At 62.1% G+C, this 21,506-nt stretch overlaps 1 protein-coding gene and 1 long non-coding RNA gene across 2 annotated transcripts; both read left to right on the forward strand.

Annotated features, from left to right (window-relative positions):
- Positions 1-8,920: 8,920 nt before the first annotated feature.
- Positions 8,921-18,388, forward strand: LOC128899362 (cadherin-related family member 5-like). Its single transcript, XM_054177851.1, has 14 exons — positions 8,921-9,023; positions 9,122-9,220; positions 10,073-10,281; positions 11,264-11,323; positions 11,409-11,501; positions 12,126-12,212; positions 12,354-12,464; positions 14,237-14,407; positions 14,496-14,586; positions 15,606-15,712; positions 16,339-16,539; positions 17,522-17,686; positions 18,086-18,164; positions 18,357-18,388. The coding sequence occupies exons 1-14, from the start codon at positions 8,981-8,983 to the stop codon at positions 18,386-18,388; spliced, it is 1,548 nt and encodes a 515-aa protein (XP_054033826.1). The 5' UTR covers positions 8,921-8,980.
- A 403-nt stretch (positions 18,389-18,791) lies between these two features.
- LOC128899519 (uncharacterized) lies at positions 18,792-21,282 on the forward strand. The gene is made up of 3 exons (XR_008463118.1): positions 18,792-18,889; positions 19,766-19,786; positions 20,894-21,282. It is a non-coding gene; the product is annotated as an uncharacterized LOC128899519 (long non-coding RNA).
- Positions 21,283-21,506: the final 224 nt, after the last annotated feature.

Consider the following 21,506-nt stretch of genomic DNA (forward strand, 5'->3'; position numbering starts at 1 on the left):
GCACCGGAGCGTTAGGAGGCCCTGGCTGCGCTCGGCTTCCTGGCATCTCTCCACGTCCCAGCTGGCTCCTCTCCCGACCCTGCACCCAGCAGAGCACAAACCCATCCCGGATCGTGCCGGGAAGCACCGGGAGGATCCGTGCCCCGCACCCCACAGGCACGGCGCTGGCCTCGGTGGCCGTCAGGGGGTTGACTGCAAGCTTTTGGTGGGCAGCCAAGAGAGAAGGTTCTTGCCGGTTCTCCGCCCTCCCGTGCCGCGTGTTGATCCGTGACCGGAGCTGGGAGCGCTGGGATGAGCCGGAGGGAAGGAATCTGGTGAGCTAAGGGAGCAGCAATGCGAGGGAGCTGCCAGCCCCCGGGCTGCTGCTCAACGTTTTGTTGGGCTGAACCTTGTCACCATGTCCTTGTCCCTGCACGCCGCTTGGAACCCGGCATCCACAGCTTCTCTTCACCCTCCTCAGAGCCCCAAATCCGACACCCCTTCCAGCCCCCGCAAAACAAAACCAAGGAAGGGGTTTGCACCCCTCGGAGATGCTGCTGCCAGGTCCTGCTGGTGTTTAGCTGAGCAGACAATCTCCGCCCACTGTTGCTGCGGGAGTCGCAGACCCCACAGCAGGGCGGGGGGCTGCAGGACGCTGGTGCTGGCTCCTCGGCACCCAGCAGCCATCTCCGCGGTGTTTGCTGGCCGCCAGGGCTCCAGGAGGACATGGGACATCTCCTCTTCCATCCCTGCAGGAAGGTCTGACGCTTGTGCACCTCCACACAGAGACCTTCTGTGTATGGAAATACCCGGAAAGGACCCGCCCCCACAAGTGACCCCTGAGGGCTCTGAGACCACATCCTGACCCTGGTGGCCTCCTGGACCTAATCCAGGACTCCAAGTCCTGCTGGTGTTTAACTCATCGGGCAAACTCCATTGGAGTTGTTGAAGGAGCTGCAGACCCTAGAGCAGGGCAGGGGGCTGCAGGATGATGGTGGTGGCTCCTCAGCACCCAGTGGCCATCTCCAGGGGTGTTTGCTGGCCACCAGGGCTCCAGGAGGACGTTGGACATCTGCTCTTCCATCCCTGCAGGAAGGTTTGTTATCAGGGGATGGTCACCAGGACACTCCTGTAGCCCACCACAGGGACCTTCTGTAGGTGGAAATCCCCTGAGGACAACCTTGTGCCCCCATCAAGTGACCCCTGAGGGCTCTGTTGACCACATCCTGACCCTGCTGACCTCCTGGACCAAATCCAGGAGGCCAAGCCCTGCTGGCGGCTGTGTGTAGCTCTTCCACCCTCTGGCTGAGGGGCAAGGGCAGAGCTGCTCTGTTCTCCTGGCAAACTTCAGCCCTCAATCACCTGCTGCCTGTGGGCACCGAAGCCTGGACACCTCATCTTCTCCCTGCTGGCTTCCAGCTGGTCTTTTCTGCAGCACCAGAGGGGCTGAAGTCCCAGAGCTCAGCAAACGGCTCAGCCCCTCCTGGTGATCCCAGAGGCTGCAAACAAACTGTTCCCTGCCCATAAAAAGCCAAGGGCTTGGGTCTGGAATCCTCCCGGAGCTGGCAGCACACGCAAGCGGTGGGAAGAGCTCCCAGGAGAAGATGAGTACCAAAATGGGGCTTGGACCCAGCTCTGATCCCATCAAAGGTCTTAGAAAACACCCTCAGAGCTTTGCTGCCTGAAATTGAGCTCCTCTGGCCTCCTGATTCCTATGGGAATCACTTCAAAATCCCAGCATGGTGGGGTGGGAAGGGACCTCTGCAGACCCTCCAGTCCAGTCCTGTGCTGCAGCAGGGCACCCACAGCCGCTTGCCCAGCATCACAATGTCCAGGTGGGGCTGGAAGCTCTCCAGACAAGGAGACTCCACAACCTCTCTGGGCAGCCTGCCCCAGGGCTCCACCACCCTCACAGCCAACAAACTGCTCCTGATGGAACCTCCTGGTATCCAGCCTGTGCCTATTGCCCCTTGTCCTGCACTGGGCACCACTGACAAGAGCCCAGCCTCATCCTCTTGGCCCCCACAGCTCCTTTAGCTCTTGCTGAGCATTGATCAGATCCCCTCTGGGGTGGCTGTTCTCCAGCCCCAGGGCTCTCAGCCTTTCCTCCTCACAGAGAATGTTCCAGGCCCCTCAGCAGCTTCCCAGCCCCCACTGGACTCTCCAGTAGCTCCCAGTCCCTCTGGAACTGGGGAGCCCAGAACTGGGCCCAGTTGTCCAGCTGTGGCCTCACCAGGGCAGAGTAGAGGGGAAGAAGAACCTCCCCTGACCTGCTGGCCACACTCTTTTCCATGCCCCCAAGGATATCTTTTGCCTTCTTGGCCTTGAGGCCTCATTGCTGGCTCATGGTGACCTCATTGACCACCACCACTCCCAGGTCCTTCTCCATGGAGCTGCTTTCCAGCAGATCATCCCCCATCTGTACTGGTGCAGGGGGTTGCTCCCAGGCACCTTCTCACTACCTGAGATGGGTCCCAGGTTTCCTTCTGAGAACCATACCACTGGTGACCTTCATTGATTTCTCAGACACTCCCCAAATCCCAGATACCCCACCAGCCTTGGGGAGCAGCTCCAGCCAAAGCATAGAGACCACAGCAAGGGTGCCCAGGGGCTGCTCAGCTCCTGCAGAGAAGCCACCACCTCCTGTCCTGGCCAGGGCTGAGGAACTTCAGCTCCCCAGACCAAGCCATCTACGGAACTGACAGCAGACCCCACCAGAGTTGCCCAGCTGCCCTCCTGCCCAAGGAGAAGGGGACAGAAAGCCTTCCAGGCAGGAGGAGGATCACCACCTCACTTGGAGACACCATCCATGGTAGAAACCTTGCATTTATTGGCTTGGTTTGGGGTTGGTGGTTACCAAAATCCACCAGCCCCAGCCCCACCAGTGCCCACACAGGAATCCATCACCCAGCCCCAGCCCCATCAGTGCCCACACAGGAATCCATCACCCAGCCCCATCAGTGCCCACACAGGAATCCATCACCCAGCCCCAGCCCCATCAGTGCCCACACAGGAATCCATCACCCAGCCCCATCAGTGCCCACACAGGAATCCATCACCCAGCCCCATCAGTGCCCACACAGGAATCCATCAGCCAGCCCCACCAGTGCCCACACAGGAATCCATCACCCAGCCCCATCAGTGCCCACACAGGAATCCACCACCCAGCCCCATCAGTGCCCACACAGGAATACATCACCCAGCCCCAGCCCCATCAGTGCCCACACAGAAATCCATCCCCCAGCCCCACCAGTGCCCACACAGGAATCCATCACCCAGCCCCAGCCCCATCAGTGCCCACACAGGAATCCACCACCCAGCCCCGTCAGTGCCCACACAGGAATCCATCACCCAGCCCCAGCCCCATCAGTGCCCACACAGGAATCCATCACCCAGCCCCAGCCCCATCAGTGCCCACACAGGAATCCACCACCCAGCCCCATCAGTGCCCACACAGGAATCCATCACCCAGCCCCATCAGTGCCCACACAGGAATCCATCACCCAGCCCCATCAGTGCCCACACAGGAATCCATCACCCAGCCCCAGCCCCATCAGTGCCCACACAGGAATCCACCACCCAGCCCCATCAGTGCCCACACAGGAATCCATCACCCAGCCCCATCAGTGCCCACACAGGAATCCATCACCCAGCCCCAGCCCCATCAGTGCCCACACAGGAATCCATCACCCAGCCCCGTCAGTGCCCACACAGGAATCCATCACCCAGCCCCAGCCCCATCAGTGCCCACACAGGAATCCACCACCCAGCCCCAGCCCCATCAGTGCCCACACAGGAATCCACCACCCAGCCCCAGCCCCATCAGTGCCCACACAGGAATCCATCACCCAGCCCCATCAGTGCCCACACAGGAATCCATCACCCAGCCCCAGCCCCATCAGTGCCCACACAGGAATCCACCACCCAGCCCCATCAGTGCCCACACAGGAATCCATCACCCAGCCCCAGCCCCATCAGTGCCCACACAGGAATCCATCACCCAGCCCCACCAGTGCCCACACAGGAATCCATCACCCAGCCCCATCAGTGCCCACACAGGAATCCGTCACCCAGCCCCATCAGTGCCCACACAGGAATCCATCACCCAGCCCCACCAGTGCCCACACAGGAATCCATCACCCAGCCCCATCAGTGCCCACACAGGAATCCACCACCCAGCCCCATCAGTGCCCACACAGAGAGGTGGCTTCACCCTTCTCACCTTCTTGGTGCCTCCTGGGGCCTGGAGTCACTCAGCTCCTCTTCATTCCCAGCACTCTTCTCCTCCTCTTCCTCCTTGGCCACCCAAGCCCCAACCTCAGCCTCTGCCAAGGTCCCTGAGCTCCCTCCTCCTGTCCAGCCCCAGGTTGACCTCCACCAGTCTGACTGCACTCAGCAGCACAGCCAGCTGGGAGCAGAGCCCAGCCAGGACATCCAGCAGAGGCTCCATCAGGTCCCTTAGGCCACACAGGACCTTCTTCAGGAAGAGCAGCAGAGGTTGCAGGAGGCTGTTGAAGGTCACCTGCAGGAGAGGCTTCCAAATGTGCTCCCCGACGGCGTTCAGCAAACCAACCACCAGCACCTGGGGGGAAGGGGAAGTTGGGTCCAGATGTTTGGCTTTGGTCATCACTTGGCAGCAGGTTCCACCCCGAGGCCTGGTGGCACCCTGTGAAGAGCAGGTCACCCCCAAGCCACTCTTGGAGGCACCAAAACAGTGGCCAGGTGGAGGTGCTGCAGGACCTGGCTGATGGTAGGACATTGAGCCATGGAGCAGAACCTCTGGAGGTGGGGTGGCCTCATGCCTATCAAACCAGGTCCCACCAGGAGGAGGCCACCAAAGGAAGGAAGAGAAGGAGCTGGAGGTCCACCTGCACTGCCCCAGGGGCTGTCCTGCACTCCCCAATTAACTAAGGACAAATAAATGAGGGGCCTGAGGTGGAGACCTGCAGGTGGGACATGGGAGGTCCCCTCCCTGACACAGTTTTGGGCTGGCTCTGCCTCCACCTGCTCCAGAACCTGGCTGATGGGGTTCAAAACTACACCCATGGAGGTGTCCAGAGCTGGGTGGGAAGGGCCTGGGAAGGGCTTGGGAAGGGCGTGGGAAGGGTGTGGGAAGGGCCACCTCCGGAATAGAATAGAATAGAATAGAATAGAATAGAATAGAATAGAATAGAATAGAATAGAATAGAATAGACCAGGTTGGAAGAGACCTTCAAGATCATCGTGTCCAACCCATCAACCAATCCAACACCACCTAATCAACTAACCCATGGCACCAAGCACCCCATCAAGTCTCCTCCTGAATACCTCCAATGATGGTGACTCCACCACCTCTCCCGATGGTGCCAGCAGAGCTCCGGGAGGTGCGATCCGACCCCATCCCGGGGGCGGCTGCGGCAGCAGCAGAGGGCTGAGGGCTCCCTCTAACGGCCACCGAGACCGTCCCGGGGAGGTGACTCCCACCCTTGGCTCCCACCAGCCCCAGGAGCGCTCCAGGCTGGGGCCGGAGTGGCTGGAGAGGCTGGAGAAGGACCTGGGGATGATGGTCAGCAGTGAGTGGAGACGAGCCAGGCTGTGCTCAGGTGGGCGAGAAGACCACCAGCAGCCTGGCTTGGATCAGCAATGGTGTGGCCAGCAGGAGCAGGGCAGGGATTGTCCCTCTGGACTGGGCACTGCTGAGGCCACACCAGCAATCCTGGGGTCAGTATTGGGTCCCTCACTCCAAGAAGGACATTGAGGGGCTGGAGGAAGTCCAGAGAAGGGCAACAAAGCTGGGGAAGGGTCTGGAAAACTTTTGAGGAGAAGACTTTTTAGGGTGTCAGGTAATGCTAGGGCTAGGAGGAATGGAACAAAACTAGAAATGGGTAGGTTCAGATTGGATGTTAGGAAGAAGTTCTTCCCCATGAGGGTGGTGAGCCACTGGCACAGGTTGCCCAGGGAGGTGATAGAAGCCTGGAGGTTTTTAAGGCGAGGCTGGATGTAGCTCCCAGTAACCTGATCAGGTGTGAGGTGTCCCTGCCCATGGCAGGGGGGTTGGAACTGGCTGATCCTTGAGGTCCCTTCCAACCCTGACAATTCTATGATTCTATAAGCTGAGGGACCTGAGGGGGTCCAGGCTGGAGAAAAGAAGGTTGAGGGGAGACCTTCTGGCTCACTACAACTCCCTTAGGGGAGGTTGGAGCCTTGTAGGCATCAAGGTCTTCTCCAAAGTGATGGAATGAGAAGAAAATGACATCAGGTTGCACAAGGAGAGGTTTAGTTTGGACCACGAGGAAATTGTTTTTCCTCTTGAGGGTTGTCAAGGGCTGTCCAAGGCAGTGGTGGAGTCCCCATCCCTGGAGGGCTTTCGGAGCCACATAGATATGGTGCTGTGGGCCACGGTCTGGTGGTGACCTGGCAGTGCTGGGCTAAGCTTTGGACTTCATCTCAGAGACCTTCTCCAACCCAAGCCCACTCCATGTCTGTATACCCCCCAACCCATCCCCTCAGGACTCTGTAGGTGGCCCTGTCCCCTCCCTGTCCCCTTGAGTGTGTGTGTGCCCCCCCCCCCCCCCCCCCCCCCGCCTGCCTCCTCCTTGATGTCCCCACAGCCGGACGTGTTGATCCTCTTTGTCCCCAAAGCTGCTTATGGAGGCTCAGGGCCAGGCCATCCTTGGGGACCTTGCACATGAGTGTGACAGGGTTGGGTCACATGTGTCACCTCCCTCCCCACTCCCCAAAAACGTGCAGGCAGTGGGGTGGGCAGGAGAAGCCCCTCAGGTGGGCAAGAAGTACAGGCAGGGCAGGCAGGAGAGACCTTCTGGTAGGTCAAGAAGTAGAAGCAGGAGAGACCCTCAGGTAGGTCAGGAAGTACAGACAGGAGACCTTTAGGGAGGGCTGGAACTACAGGCAGGAGAGACCCCCAAAGTACAGGCAGGAGAGACCCCCAAGCAGCGCAGGAAGTACAGACAAGGCAGGCAGGAGAGACCTTCAGGTAGGTCAAGAAGTAGTAGGGCAGGAAAGAACCTCAGGTAGGACAAGAAGTACAGGCAGGAGAGACACCCCCCCCAGGTAAGGCAGGAAGTACAGGCAGGACAAGAAGTACAGGCAGGACAAGAAGTACAGGCAGGAGAGACACCCCCCCCAGGTAAGGCAGGAAGTACAGGCAGGGCAAGAAATACAGGCAGAAGAGACCCTCAAGCAGGGCAGAAAGTATAGGCAGGGCAGGCAGCTGATAACCTCAGGTAGGGCAGGAAGTACAGGCAAGGGAGACCCCAGGTCGGGCAGGAAGTACAGGCAGGGCAGACAGGTGATACCCTCAGGCAGCACAGATGGTGCAGGCAGGTGACAGTCCAGGCTGCACAGGAAGTACAGGCAGGGGAGGTGGTGAAGGCAGGTGAGAGCTGGGACGGGCAGGGCAGGCAGAAGAGACCCTTCGGTAGTACAGGCAGGGTGGGCAAAGCAGGCAGGGGATACCCCAGGCAGGGCAGGCAGCACATACAGGCAATACCTCCAGGTGGTGCAGGCAGCAGGCACCCCTTGGGCAGGAAGAACAGGCAGGACAGGAGATCCCCAGGGCAGGACAGGCAGGAGAGACCCCCAGAAAGGTCAAGAACAACAGGCAGGAGTTACCTTCAAGTAGGGCACGAAGTACCAGCAGGAGATAACCTCAGGTAAGACAAGAAGTACAAGCAAGGCAGGCAGGAGATACCTTCCAGTAGGTCAAGAAGTACAGGCAGGAGGTAGCACAGGCAGGGTGGTACAAGCAGCGGAGACCCCAGGCAGTGCAGGCAGCATAGTGCAGGCAGCAGAGGCAGCAGGATCCCCCTCCGACAGGGCAGTACAAGCAGCAGGACACCCCCCCAAGCAGCGCAGGTGGTACGAGCAGGGGGAGGTACAGGCAGGGAGGTGCAGGCAGGGCAGGCAGCAGCTCCGCCCCCCCCCCACCCCTGATCCTTTCCCCCCCGCCCTGCCCTGGGCAGGGGCAGCAGCGCCGGGGGCGGCGGCGCCGGCAGGTAAAAAGGGGGGGAGGGGGATTTTGGGGGGCTTTGAGGAGGGTTTGGGGGGAGTCCAAAGTTGGGGGGTTGGGTCCCAGGGTGTGTGTGGGTCCTGTTTTTTCGGGAGGGGAGCTGGGTGTCGTAAGAGGTGGGGGTGGAGCACCCTGAGGACCCCTCCCGAGGCTGGGTGGGTGGGTGGCTGGTGGAGCACATTGGGTGCACCCTAGTTAGGGGAGTGAAGGGCAAAATGGGGGGACCCCCCCATAATTTATTAAGGTGCTGGGTTGAGGGGGTTCAAGGTGGCAGATGGAGGGTGCCCCCCCCCATCACCCTTCACCCTGCCCTAATTAAGTGGAGTTAATTGGGATGGGGGGTGGGGCAGCCAGATGGTGTTTGGGTGTGCCCCCCCCACCTCTCCAAGTTGGGGGAAGGGGCTTAAGGGGGGGCCTGGGGAGGGCTTAAAGGGGGGGTGTCTCAAGGAGTGTGTGGGGAGTCCTTTTATGGCGGGGTGGGGGGCAAGTGTGACTGGGGAGAGGTGGGGAAGGGGACATGGGGCACAGGGAGGGGGAGCATTGAGGGGTGCGTTGGAGGACGTGGGGGGCAGACGTGAGGGGCCATGGGTGGAGGGGACACGAGGGGTCCTGAATGTCCCACAGGGCCCTGGCGCGGGCACTTTGCCCCCCACAGCACCGGGGCCCGGCCGCCCTCCACCACCCAACGAGGCCGGTGAGACCGCCCCCCCGCCCAGCCGGGCGACAGGGACGCGGGACGGGGACCACGAGGGAAGGGGACGCCGGGGAAAGGGGACACTGAGGGGGGGACCTTGGGGCTGGGGACCCAAGGGTGGGGACCTCGAGGGATGGGGACACTGAGAGGAGGCCCCGAGGGTGGGGACAGGAATGGGGACATGGATGTGGGGACTTCAGGGAAAGGAGACACTGGGATGGCGACCTTGGGGATGGGGGCTTGCTCCTGGAGGATCCCAGAGGTCAGGACGTGGGTAGGAACATCATGGACACCCAAACATGGGGTCCCAGAAGATGGTGACCTGCCTGGAGACCATGGCTGGTGAGACAGAAAGATGGCAGGGCACAGGGAACAAGGGACAGGGACTGAGCTGGGGATGCCACCTCAGGTGCCACCTTCTCCTTCCACCCTGGCTACAGGCTGCCACCGAGGTCCCCATCCCTGGATCCTTGTCCCCATGGCAGCAAGGTCCTGCCCAGTTCTTCTGGCTGCCTGCCTGGCACTGCAGCTGGCCACAGGTGAGCGTGGGCACTGGCAGCTCTGGTGGCACTGGGGATGGGTGGGGGGAACCCAGTGGTGGTGGAGAGGATGAAGGTCTGTGCCCTGGGGACCTGGAGGTGGGGAGACAAGGGGCAGAGTCACCAGGGAATGGGGATTTGGGAAAGGAAAACCTGGAGATGAAGGACCTTGGAGACCTGGGGCTGGGGACCTTGGAGGTGGCAACCATGGGGAATGAAGGACCCTGGATGTGGGGACCCAAGGATGGGGACCCTGGGGACAGGGTCACCGGGAGGGGTCCCTAGGGGTGACAGCCGTGAGAGATGGGGACTCAGGGGACAAGGGAACCCAGGAATGATGACTTGGGGAAGGGGACCCTGGAGATGGGGACCTTGGAAATGAGGACCCTGAAGGTGGGGACCCAGGGGACATAGTCACCAGGAAGGGGACCTTAGAGGTGGCAGCTATGAAAGACTGGGACTCAAGGGACAGGGTCACCAGGGAATGGTGATCTGGGGTAGGAAAATCTGGAGCTGGAGACCAAAAATGGACACTTGGGTGTAGGAGACACAGAGGGACAGCAGCCACCTGGAGATGGAGGTCCAGGGAATGGGACGTGGGGACATTAAGGGATGGAGACATGGGGACATCAAGGTATGGAGACCTAGGGATGGGGCCATGGGGACCTTAAGTCATGGAGGCCTGAGGATGGAGACCTAGGAATGGGAACGTGAGGACCTTGAGGTATGGCGACCTAGGGATGACGATCTGGAGGTGTTTGTCTGGGAGACAGAAATGGCCAGCAGGGGGTGAGGGCACAGGGGATAGGGTGCCGGGAGGCGACCACTCACATGTCCTCACGGTGGCAACAGCGCACGGCGATGGGTGCGGCAGCTTTGGCAACCTCTTCACGGAGATCATGGAGAACAGTGCCCACGGGAGCTTGGTGGCCCGGCTGCCGGGGGACACGGGCAACGGCGGGCTCCAGCTCTGCCTGGCTGGCGCCGACGCCGTCTGGTTCTACCTGGATGGTCGCAGCGTCCGCCTCAACGTCTCGGCAGGAAGGACACTGGACCGCGAGGTGATGCCACCAGCCTGGCCACCACCATGGCCTCAGAACAGAATAGAACAGAACAGAACAGAACAGAATTAACCAGATTGGAAAAGACCTTCGAGATCACTGAGAGTCCTTCTAGATCCATCCTTGGTCCATCTGAGTTCATCCATCCTGGCTCTGTCCATCTCGTGTCTGTCAGCCAACCATCCTGGGTCTATCTTCCATCCATCCTGTGCCCAGCCTCCATCCTTCCTCTCTCCATCCCACATCCATTCCATGTCCATCTGTCCACTATTCTGGATCCATCTTCCACCCATCCTGTGTCCAACCTCCATTTGTCTTCTCACCATCTTCTGTCCATCCCATGTCCATCCTCCAACCACCTCGGGTCCACCTGGCTCCACCCTCTGTCCATCCTGAGTCCATCCTGGGTCTACCTGCCTCCATCCTCCATCCATCCTGTGTCCATTGTCCAACCTGGATCCATCTTGGGCCCACCTGGTTCCATCCTTCATCCATCTTGCATTCATCCTGGGTCCATTTTCCATCCATCCATCCATCCATCCCATGATGATCCCACATCCATCTTCCAACCATCCTTGATCCACCTGGCTCCATCATTTGTCATCTTCCATCTGTTCTGTGTCCAACCTTCATCCATCAGCTCCATGCATCCTGGCTTCATCCTCCAATCATCTTGGGTCCATTCTTCATCCATCCTCCAACCACTCTGTGTCCATCCAGGGCCCGTCCCATCTCCATTAATTCTGTGTCCACCCCATGTCCTTTCTGAGTCCACCTACCTCCATCCCCATCCATCCCATGTCCATCCTCCTCCACCATCTTGAGTCCATCTTGAGTGCATCCTTGATTCCCTTCCACCTCGTGTCCATCCCATCTCTACCTCCTACAACCTCAATCCAACCCGCATGTCCAACCCTCACCCAGCTGGGTGAAGAGCCCCTGGAGGCGTCCTCCTCACCCAACCCTTTGTCCCCCTTTGCAGGAACTGGAGTCTCCAGTGCTGATGGTGGCCCTGACGTGTGCTGAAGATGGCTTCTCCCCGGTATGGCCACCAAGGGGTGACCTCAAAGGGTGGTGAGGGCTCTGTGGGGAACCTTGTATCAACCACCTCCTGTGTTCTCCAACAGGTCGAGTATAGGATCATTGTCCAGGTCCTCAACGAGAATGATAACAGGCCTCACTTTCAAGGAGCCCCTCTCCTCACCCACAACATCAGCGAGGTGCTGGGATGGGCCACCAGGACCACCATGGGCATGGGGAGAGGGATGGGCAGCAGGAGAAGGGTGGCCATGGGTGTGGCTTGGGAATGGGATGGAGATGGGCATGGGAATGGGGGCAGGGGTGATAATGGGCCACCAGAACCACCATGGGCATGGGGACAGAGATGGTGCTCTGACACCAAGAGGCTGCTCACTCAAGAGGGGATAGGGCCACCCAAGAGGGGACTGAGGCACCCCAGAGGGGATGGGGTCACCCAAGAGGGGATGAGGTCACCCAGAAGGGTTGGCATCACCCAAGAGGAGGTGGGGACATCCAGAAGGAGATGAGGACACACAAGAGAAAATGGGGACACCCGAGAGGGACACCCAAGGGATGTATGGAGACACCCAGGAGAGGATGAGGTCAGCCAAGAGGAGATGGGGGCACTGAAGAGGCGTGGGGGACACCCAAGAGGGATGGGGTCACCCCGGAGGAGATAAGGATGCCCAGAAGAAGATGGGGCCACCCAAGATAAGATGAAGCCCCCAAAAGGGCTGAGGTGACTTCGATGGGTTTGGGGGCCGGCAGGGTGTTCTTGGGGGGCCGGCAGTGGGTCCCGGTGGGTGACGGTGGGTGCCCCTCAGCTGGCAGCCGTGCACTCGGTGGTGTTCAGCACGCAGGCGGAGGACGCCGACGGGGACACCTTGATGTACGTCATCGACACGGCCTCGGTGAGCCCCCGGAGGCGGGGATCAGAGGAGAGGAGGGGGATGCGAGGCCACGGGCGGAGGTGGCGGGGATGAGAGGATGGGGGCCTTTCCAGCGCCATCTGCCAGCCCCCTGAGGGCCACCCTCCCTCGCCTCGTCCCCAGCCCGACGCCAGGTTCTTCCGTATCGACCTGCCCAACAGCGGGAAGGTGGTGCTGGCGCGGGCGCTGGACTTCGAGAGCAGGCAGCAGCTGGAGGTGGTGGTCACAGCCGTGGTGAGAGCCTCAGCACGGCCCCAGCCCTTCCCCCAGCCCTTCCTCCAGCCCTGCTTTAGTCATCACCCCGGGGTATGGAGCTCCCTGCTCGTGCTGTGGTCCTTCTGGATACCTTTGTGGCTTCTCCGCTCACTCTGCAGCTCCGTGTTGCCTTTGACCATCCCATCTCCATTCCATGTCCCTGTGACCCTCATGTCCATCCCATCTCCATTCCATGTCCCTGTGGCCCTCATGTCCATCCCATCTCCAATCCATGTCCCTGTGGCCCTCATGTCCATCCCATCTCCAATCCATGTCCTTGTGACCCTCATGTCCATCCGATCTCCCTTCCATGTCCCTGTGGCCCTCATGTCCATCCCATCTCCCTTCCATGTCCCTGTGGCCCTCATGTCCATCCCATCTCCATTCCATGTCCCTGTGGCCCTCATGTCCATCCCATCTCCCTTCCATGTCCCTGTGGCCCTCATGTCCGTCCTATCTCCCTTCCGTGTCCTTGTGTCCCTCGTGTCCCCACCCATGTCCCTTATGTCCCTGCCACCTCCACCCCATGATGTCCCTGTGTCCTTCAGGTGCATCCCATCTCCATCCCATGGTCCTGCTATCTCCACCCCATGTCCTTGTGTCCCCCATGTCCCTGCATCCCTCATGCCCCTGCCACCAGCCATGGCTCTGGGGTCCTCATGTCCACCCCATGCCCCACTCTTCTGCCCCCTGCAGGTCCCTGTCCCAACCCTCTGTGTCCCTCATGTCCCTGTTGTCCCTGCTAATTGGGGGTGACGTGATCCCATCAGCCACCATCACCTGCCCTCAATCCCCCTCATTTCCCTAATGGGCACCTGGCTGTCACCTCTTCCACCCCCTGGTGACAGTGGCCACCACCCAGGTGGGGGAGGGCACCCCCCCCCCCCCACCTGCTGCCACCCACCCTGGCCTGGGTGGGGTTCCATGTGCCATGGAGATCTTTGTCCCTTTGAGTTCCTCATCCCCAGAAGGTTCCTGTGTGGAAGATCCTTGTCCCATTGGGGTCTTTCTCCCTTGAGAGTTCTTGTCCCCTAGGGGTTCCTGTTCCTTGAAAGTCCCTGTCCCATGGGAGTCTTTGTCCCCTGGAGGTCTCTGTCCCTTGTGAGTCTTTGCCCCTTGAGTGTCCCTGTCTCATGGGGTCACTGTCCCCAGAATGTCTTGTCCCATGGTTGTCCTTCTCCTTTGAAGGTCCCTGTGCCATGGGCATCCTTGTCCCCTTGAGGTCCCCGTGTTGAGGGTCCTTGTCCCATGGAGGTCTTTGTCCCACGGTTGTCCTTGTCCCTTGATGGTCCCTGTGCCATGGGCATCCTTGTCCCCTTGAGGTCCCTGTGTTGAGGGTCCTTGTCCCATGGAGGTCTTTGTCCCACGGTTGTCCTTGTCCCTTGATGGTCCCTGTGCCATGGGCATCCTTGTCCCCTTGAGGTCCCCGTGTTGAGGGTCCATGTCCCATGGAGGTCTTTGTCCCACGGTTGTCCTTGTCCCTTGATGGTCCCTGTGCCATGGGCATCCTTGTCCCCTTGAGGTCCCCGTGTTGAGGGTCCATGTCCCTTGAAGGTCCCCGTGCCGAGGGTCCTTGTCCCACGGAGTTCTTTATCCCGCGGTGGTCCTTGCCCGCAGCAGGTGCCTGTCTCGCAGGCCTTTGTGCCCTGGGGCTTCCTGTGTCCCGGGGAAGGTGCCTTGGAGCCTCCCGCAGGAGGCTCGCAGCCCTTGTGCGCGTCGCCCCTCACCGCCGCGCCGCGGGCTGTCCCCAGGAGATGAACACCAAGGAGCGGTTCAACGCCTCGGCGCGGGTGCGGGTCAACGTGCTGGACGGCGACGACCAGTACCCCCGCTTCCTGCCCTGCACCCCCCGCGCCCACCACGGCCTCACCGTCTGCACCAGCCCCATCTACACTGCCAACGTCACCGAGGGGCAGCTGCAGGTGGGGCGCCCGGCCTGGGGCGGCCTTGGGGGGCGTTGGGGGCGAGGGTCTCTCCTGGAGCTTGAGATGGATGTGTCGCCCCCGCCAGGGAGGTCCCCTGAGCTTCAGCCCCGGCTCCGTCTACGCTGAGGATGGGGACAGGGGCCTGAGGGCCACCATCACCTACTCACTCCTGGCAGGTAGGGGCAGGGGCCGGTGGGCGGCTGGGGCTGGGGTGGAGGTGTGGGCGGGAGGGGTGGGCATGAGGAGGTGGGCACATGGAGCTGGGCGGGCAGGGGTGGGTGAACAAGGGTGGGCAGGGGTGGGTGGGCATGGACACAAGGAGATGGGCACATGGAGCTGGGTGGGCAGGGGTGGGTGGGCATGGACGCAAGGAGATGGGCACATGGAGCTGAGTGGGCAGGGGTGGGTGGGCATGGACACAAGGAGATGGGCACATGGAGCTGGGTGGGCAGGGGTGGGTGGGCATGGACACAAGGAGATGGGCACATGGAGCTGGGTGGGCAGGGGTGGGTGGGCATGAAATAAGTGATCAGGGACAAGTGGACATGGTGGGCATGGGTAGGTTGGCATGGGTGGGAAAGGATAGGCAGGCTTGGGTGGGCATTGGACATAGGTGGGCGTGGATGGCTGGGTGTGGACCTGGGTGGGCACAGACACGGTTGGCATAGACATGGGTGAGTGTGGACCTGGGTGGGTACGGACATGGTTGAGGAGGCTTCCCCTTCTACCCCCCAATCCCTGGTGCAGATGGTGCCAGTGGTGCCCATCCCAGGAGCAGGGGGTAGGAATGATGCCCGTCCTGGGTGTGGTGCCCACATGAGTCCAATCCAATTGCTGGGATCCAATTGTGTAAAGGGATTGAATGGGGAGGGGGTGGTGGCCCTAATCCCCCTCCCAGTCCTTCCCAGTACAGGGTGTGTGTGTGTGGAGGGCTGTTACTGGGTGACCTGAGTGGGTGGTGGGGTTGTGCCCTCACAGTTGGGCACCCAAGGGTGGCTCCTGAGAGGTCCAAATCATCTTCCCACCACCACCACCTTATATTGATGCTCAAAGTGAAGTTGGGCAGGGGGGAACATAGAGGATGTCCCTTTGGGGACAGAGCTTCCCACAATTCCCTGGGGTAATGGTGGGGTTTAGGGGATAATTAGGGGTGGGGGCCCCATTCTAGGGCTTGCTGTCCCACTCCAACCCCCAGGTCAGGAGAGCAGCAGGTTCCACATTGACAACATGACCGGGGCCATCACCTTGGTGAGGGCGGTGGAGAGCAGCAGGAGGACCCCAGCCATCAGCCTCAGTGTTATGGTGGGAGTGGGAAGGGCACTGGGAGGTACTGGTGGGGACTGGGAGGTGGTGGGAGGTGAGGAAATGGGGTGGGGAATGGTTTGGGGAGATGGTGGATGGAGGATGTTGGGTGAAGGAGGCTTGAGGAGATGGTGGGTATGAGGGGAGGGATGTCTGGGGAGATGGAGGTTCCTGAGGAGATGGAGGATGAAGGACACCTGGGGAGATGAAGGATGTCTGTGGTGATGAAGGACACCCAGGGTGAAGGAGACCTGGGAAGATGGAGGTACCTGAGGAGATGAGGGAAACCCAGGGAGATGGTGGCACCCAAGAAGATGCCCAAGGAGATGATGGGTGTCTTGAGTGAAAGATGTTTGAGGAGATGGATGATGCTGAGAGAGATGGTGGCACCCAGGGACACAGAGATGCCCATGGAACTAGATGATGATGCCCAGGAAGGTGCTGGCACCCAAGGGCATGGAGATGCCGAAGGAGATGGTGGCACCCAACAAACTGAGGGTACCTGGAGATGTTAGACGGTGCCCAGGGCTGGAGAACCCTCATGACCTTGGTCCTGGTGGTGCCGCTGGTTGGCACCCGTGGGCGGCAGGAGGTCAGAGGGGTGGGTGCCAACCTTTCCTCCCCAGGCTTCGCAGGTGAACGATGCCAACAAGTTCGCGGTGACCCAGGCGGTGGTGAGGGTGCTGGCTGCCAACCGCTCCCCGCCCCGCTTTGCCCGCCCCTCCTACCAGGCCTTTGTGCCCGCCGGTGCCCGCGAGGCCGCCCTGCTCCTCACCTTCGGTGGCCACGTGCTGGCGCTGCGTGCCCACGACCCGGACTTCCCCGAGGTGGGCACTGCGGGGCCTGGGCTGGGTATGAGATGGGCTCTGGGGCGGGTATGGAGTGTGTGGGGTTAGCATGGGGTGGCGATGGGACAGGTATGGGGTAGGCATGGGGTGGGTATGAGATGGGCACTGGGGCAGGTATGGGGCAGGTATGGGGTTGGCATGGGGTGGGTATGAGATGGGCACTGGGGCAGGTATGGGGCAGGTATGGGGTTGGCATGGGGTGGGTATGGGATGGGCACAGATATGGATAGGGTGTGTATGTGGGGTTGGCATGGGGTGGGTATGAGATGGGTTCTGGGGTGGGTATGGGGCAGGTATGGGGTGGGCATGGGGTGGGTATGGGATGGGTACTGGGGTGGGTAGGGGGCAGGTATGGGGTTGGCATGGGGTGGGTCTGGGATGGGCACTGGGGTGGGTAGGGGGTTGGCTTGGGGTGGGTATGAGATGGGCACTGGGGTGGGTATGGGGCAGGTGTGGGGTTGGGGTGGGTACGAGATGGGCCCTGGGGTGGGTATGGGGCAGGTGTGGGGTTGGCATGGGGTGGGTCTGGGATGGGCACTGGGGTGGGTAGGGGGTTGGCTTGGGGTGGGTATGAGATGGGCCCTGGGGTGGGTATGGGTTGGATATGGGGTGGATAGGGGTGCAGGTTGAGGGGATGGGCAGGGGATGGGCAGGGGATGGGCAGGGGATAGATATGGGGTGTTCAGGGATGTGGGCACAGATGTGAGCAAGGGATGTAGGCAGGGGGGTTGGGCACAGGCAGGGGTGCAGGCAGGAGTATAGGCAGGGGTTTGGGACAGGGATGTGGGCAGGGGTATAGGCAGGGTGTGGGCACAGGCAAGGGGATGCAGGCAGGGCTCAGGTAGGGATGTGGGCACAGGCAGGGAATGCTGGCAGGGATTCGGGCACGGACAGGGATGTGGGCACAAAGAGGAGCAGAGGCAGGGGGTACAGGCAGGGCCTGAGGAGGGTCCCCCCGCAGGGGGTGAACCCCCAGGTGCGGTACAGCCTGCAGCTGCCCAGTGCCAACCAGAGCCAGGGGCACCCCCAGGGGCACGGCCACCACCAGCTCTTCCAGGTGATGCCCAACGGCTTAGTGGTGGCCAGAGCTGACCTCCTGAGACCTGCCCAGACCTACCGCCTGCAGGTTACTGGGGGGAACTGGGAGGGACTGGGGCACGGGGGAGGTGGGGGCGCTGGGGGCGCTGGGGGCGCTGGGCAGGTGGGAGCATGGAGGGTATTTGGGGTGCTGGTAGCGCTGGAGGGGCACTGGGTGGGAATTGGAGGGCAGTGGGGGCACTGGAGGGCAGTGGGCATACTGGAGAGGTGGGGGGAGATGGGGGTGTTGGGGGCACTGGGGGGGCACTGGGAGGCAGTGGGGAGCTGGGGAGTGGCACCAGAAGAGCCGGGGTGGGCAGCAGGGGACTGGGAGTACTGGGAGCCACTGGAAAGGGTCTGGGGGAGGGGCATAATGGGGTTAGGGACAGGAGGGGGATGGGGTGGGGGTCACCTGGTGCCAGCCCCACCCATGTGGGTGTGCCCCCAGGTGCTGGCACGGGACGAGGAGTCCGGGGAGACCTCCAACACCACTGTGGAAGTGGAGGTGCTGTGGCCAGGGCAGGCAGGTAGGCACTGGGGAGACTGGCAGCACTGGAGGGTACTGGGGGCCCCCCGGGAGGGCTCCTGTGCCCCAGCACACCATCACCCCCACACTATTGTCCTGTGACCCCCCCAACATGGGGTCCCCTGTGCCCCCACTATCCCATAACTCCCCCCCAATGGGATCACCTGTGCCCTATTGTCCTGTGACCCCCCAGATTGGTGTCCCCTGTACCCCATTGTCCTATGACCCCCCTAAAATGGAGTTCACAGTGACCCCATTACCCCATAAGACCACTAAAATGGGGGGGGGGTCCCAAAGACGCCCCAAAATGGGGTCCCCAGTGCCCCCATTACCCCATAACCCCCCAAAATGGGGTCCCCTGTCTCCCACTGCCCTGTGACCCCCCCTCAAAATGGGGTCGCCACTGTCCCCCGTTTCGCTGTGACCCCATCCCCCCAGACTGGTCTCCTCAATGCCCCCCTCCCCCCATAACCCTCAGCTCTGTGTGTCCCAGCCCCGCCCTCTAACTCTCCTCCTCTTCCCCCCGCAGCTCCCCGAGACCCCTCCGAGGTGGGGGGGTCGGGTCGGACCCCCCTGAACCCCGGGATTCTGGGTGGGGGGCTGGGGGCCCTGCTGCTGCTGACCATCACCATCCTGTTCCTGGCCCTGCGGGTGCTGCGGCGGCGGCAGCGGCGGCAGCAGACGGCGGATCGGGCAGCCCTGGCGATCGAGAAGCACCCCAACGTGGTAGGGGAGCCCCAAAACCGACCACCTCACACCCCCACCCCCCAAAAAATTGACCCTCCCTCCTTCAACCCCTAGAATTTGCCCGCCTGGGGCCCCACATTGCCCCTGGCCATCAAACACAGCCCCCACACCAGTCCCTGAACCCCTGAAGTCCTCCCCCAGCACCCCCAAAATTCCCACCCTGCCCGCTCCCCCCCATCACATGACCTCCCCCCCTTGGAACCCCAAATTGACCCCAGGACATCAAACACAGCCTTGGACACCCCCTCAGCTCTTCACTGTACCCCCACCAATCCACCCTTGAACCCCAAAATCCCTTCCCCCAGCACCCCCAGATTACCCCAGGCCCACAGATTCCACCCCCCAGGTCCCCAAATCCCCCCTCAGGCCCCCTCAATTTCCCCCCAGACTCATAAATTCCCCATCTGGACACCCCCCCAGGCCCCCAAATTCCCCCCAGCATCCCCCAGATTTTCCCACCTACACCCCCCAACCCTCCCCGCACCCCCAACCCCCCCAACCCCTACATTCCCCTCTCAGACCCCCTCCCCACATTCCCCCTTTGGCATCCCCAAATTCCCTCCCAGACCCTGAATTCCCCCTTCCCCCAAATATTCCTCCCTGCACCCCCCAAATTCCCTCCCAGCCTCCCAAATTCCCCCCCAGCACCCCCACATTTCCCCACCTAGGTGCCCCCAACCCTCCCTGCACCTCCAACTCCCCCCCAATTCCTGGGTCTCCATCTCAGGGGGAGGCGGGGGGGGAGTCATAATGTTGGGGGGTGACCCCAAATGTTGGGATGGGAGAGTGGGATCTAAAAAAGGGGGGTACAGACCCCCCCCAAGTGACTCCTGTGCCTTTCCCCCCCCCCAACAGAGCCTGAGGTGGTTCCAGCCGGTGAGTTTTTGGGGTGGGGGCCCAAGTGACCCCCTCCCCATCCCTGAATTTGGGGGGGGCTGCTCTGAGCACCCCCAGAATGGGTCCTTGTTGGGGGGGGGAGGGAGGAAGGCTGTCAGGGTGCTGGTTGGGGGAGGAAATGGGGGGGGGGGACACTGAACTAGGGGTAGGGTGAGGGTGCTGAAGGGGGGACAAATAAGGACAAACTGGGGGGGGCCTGCACTGGGGGGGGTCGAATAAGTGGGTCCCTGGGGGGAAGGCATGGAGGGGTGGTTCTTGAGCTGGGGGCTTCTGAGAGGGGGGAGGCACAGTGCTGGGAAGGGCAGAAATGGGGGGGAAAGTACTGGGGGGCACTGGGATGCACTAGGAGGCAGTGAGTGGGCTCAGGGGGGCACTGGGATGCACTGGGAGGGCACTGGGAGGCACTGGTGCAGGCTCCTTGTAGTGGGGGGTTCCCCTGTGCCAGGCAGTGGGGGAGGGTCCCATTATTGGGGGGGGTCTCACTGGGGGGAGTCGCATGGGGAAGTCTCAGGGGAGTCTCATGGGGGGTGTCTCATGAGAGGGTCTCAGCGGGGTTCTCATGAGGGGGGCTCGGGGGGTGTCTCACGGGGACGGGGGTCTCAGGGGGGTTCTCATGAGGGGGGCTCGGGGGGTGTCTCACGGGGACGGGGGTCTCGGGGGGGTTCTCATGAGGGGGGCTCGGGGGGTGTCTCACGGGGACGGGGGTCTCGGGGGGGTTCTCATGAGGGGGGCTCGGGGGTTGTCTCATGGGGACGGGGGGCTCGGGGGGGTTCTCATGAGGGGGGCTCGGGGGGTGTCTCACGGGGACGGGGGTCTCGGGGGGGTTCTCATGAGGGGGGCTCGGGGGTTGTCTCATGGGGACGGGGGGCTCGGGGGGGTTCTCATGAGGGGGGCTCGGGGGGTGTCTCACGGGGACGGGGGTCTCGGGGGGGTTCTCATGAGGGGGGCTCGGGGGGTGTCTCACGGGGACGGGGGTCTCGGGGGGGTTCTCATGAGGGGTGCTCGGGGGGTGTCTCACGGGGACGGGGGGCTCGGGGGGGGGCAGTCCCTGACATTCGTTTTTCTGTGCCCTCCCCCCTCCCGCAGGTCCCTGCTGGCAAATCCCCCCCGAGCCCCCCCAGCCTTTATTACCCCAACGAGGGCTACAGCGATGGGGGGGCCGGGGAGGGACCCCCCCCACAGCCTCCTCCCCCACCCCCAGCCCCCCAGCCTCCACCCCCCACCCCCCAAAATCCCACCCCCAAGCCTCAGGCCAATTCCGTGAGGGGGGTGGGGGCCGTGGGGAAGCCGGGGGGGTCCCCGGGAGGGAGTGGCAGTGGGGGGACATCTCCGAGTGGATCCCCGCCCCCCCCAGCCCCCCCGCCCCCACCCCCAGGAAGTCCCAGTCCTCCCAGTCCTTCAGTAGAGGCTTCTGGGGGGGGTTATGGGGAAGTGGTGGCAGGGGGCAGCCCCAGTTTGCCCGGGGGGGGGTTGGGGGGGGGTCGTCGTGTTGGAGGGGGGGCCCCGGGGGGGCTGCCGGCGCTAGAGGAGGTGAGCGAGGAGAGTCTGGAAGAACTGGGGGACACTGGGGGGGCACTGGGAGGAGACCCCAGGGTGCACCCCCCGGCCCTGCTGCAGCTGCTGGAGGATTCCATCGAGTGCTGAGGGGGGGGGGGGGGGGGGGAGGGGGACTGGGAATTGCCGGGGGGGGGCGGGAGTG

Source organism: Dryobates pubescens, chromosome Z (assembly GCF_014839835.1).
Source record: "Dryobates pubescens isolate bDryPub1 chromosome Z, bDryPub1.pri, whole genome shotgun sequence".
Classification (NCBI taxonomy): domain Eukaryota; kingdom Metazoa; phylum Chordata; class Aves; order Piciformes; family Picidae; genus Dryobates; species Dryobates pubescens.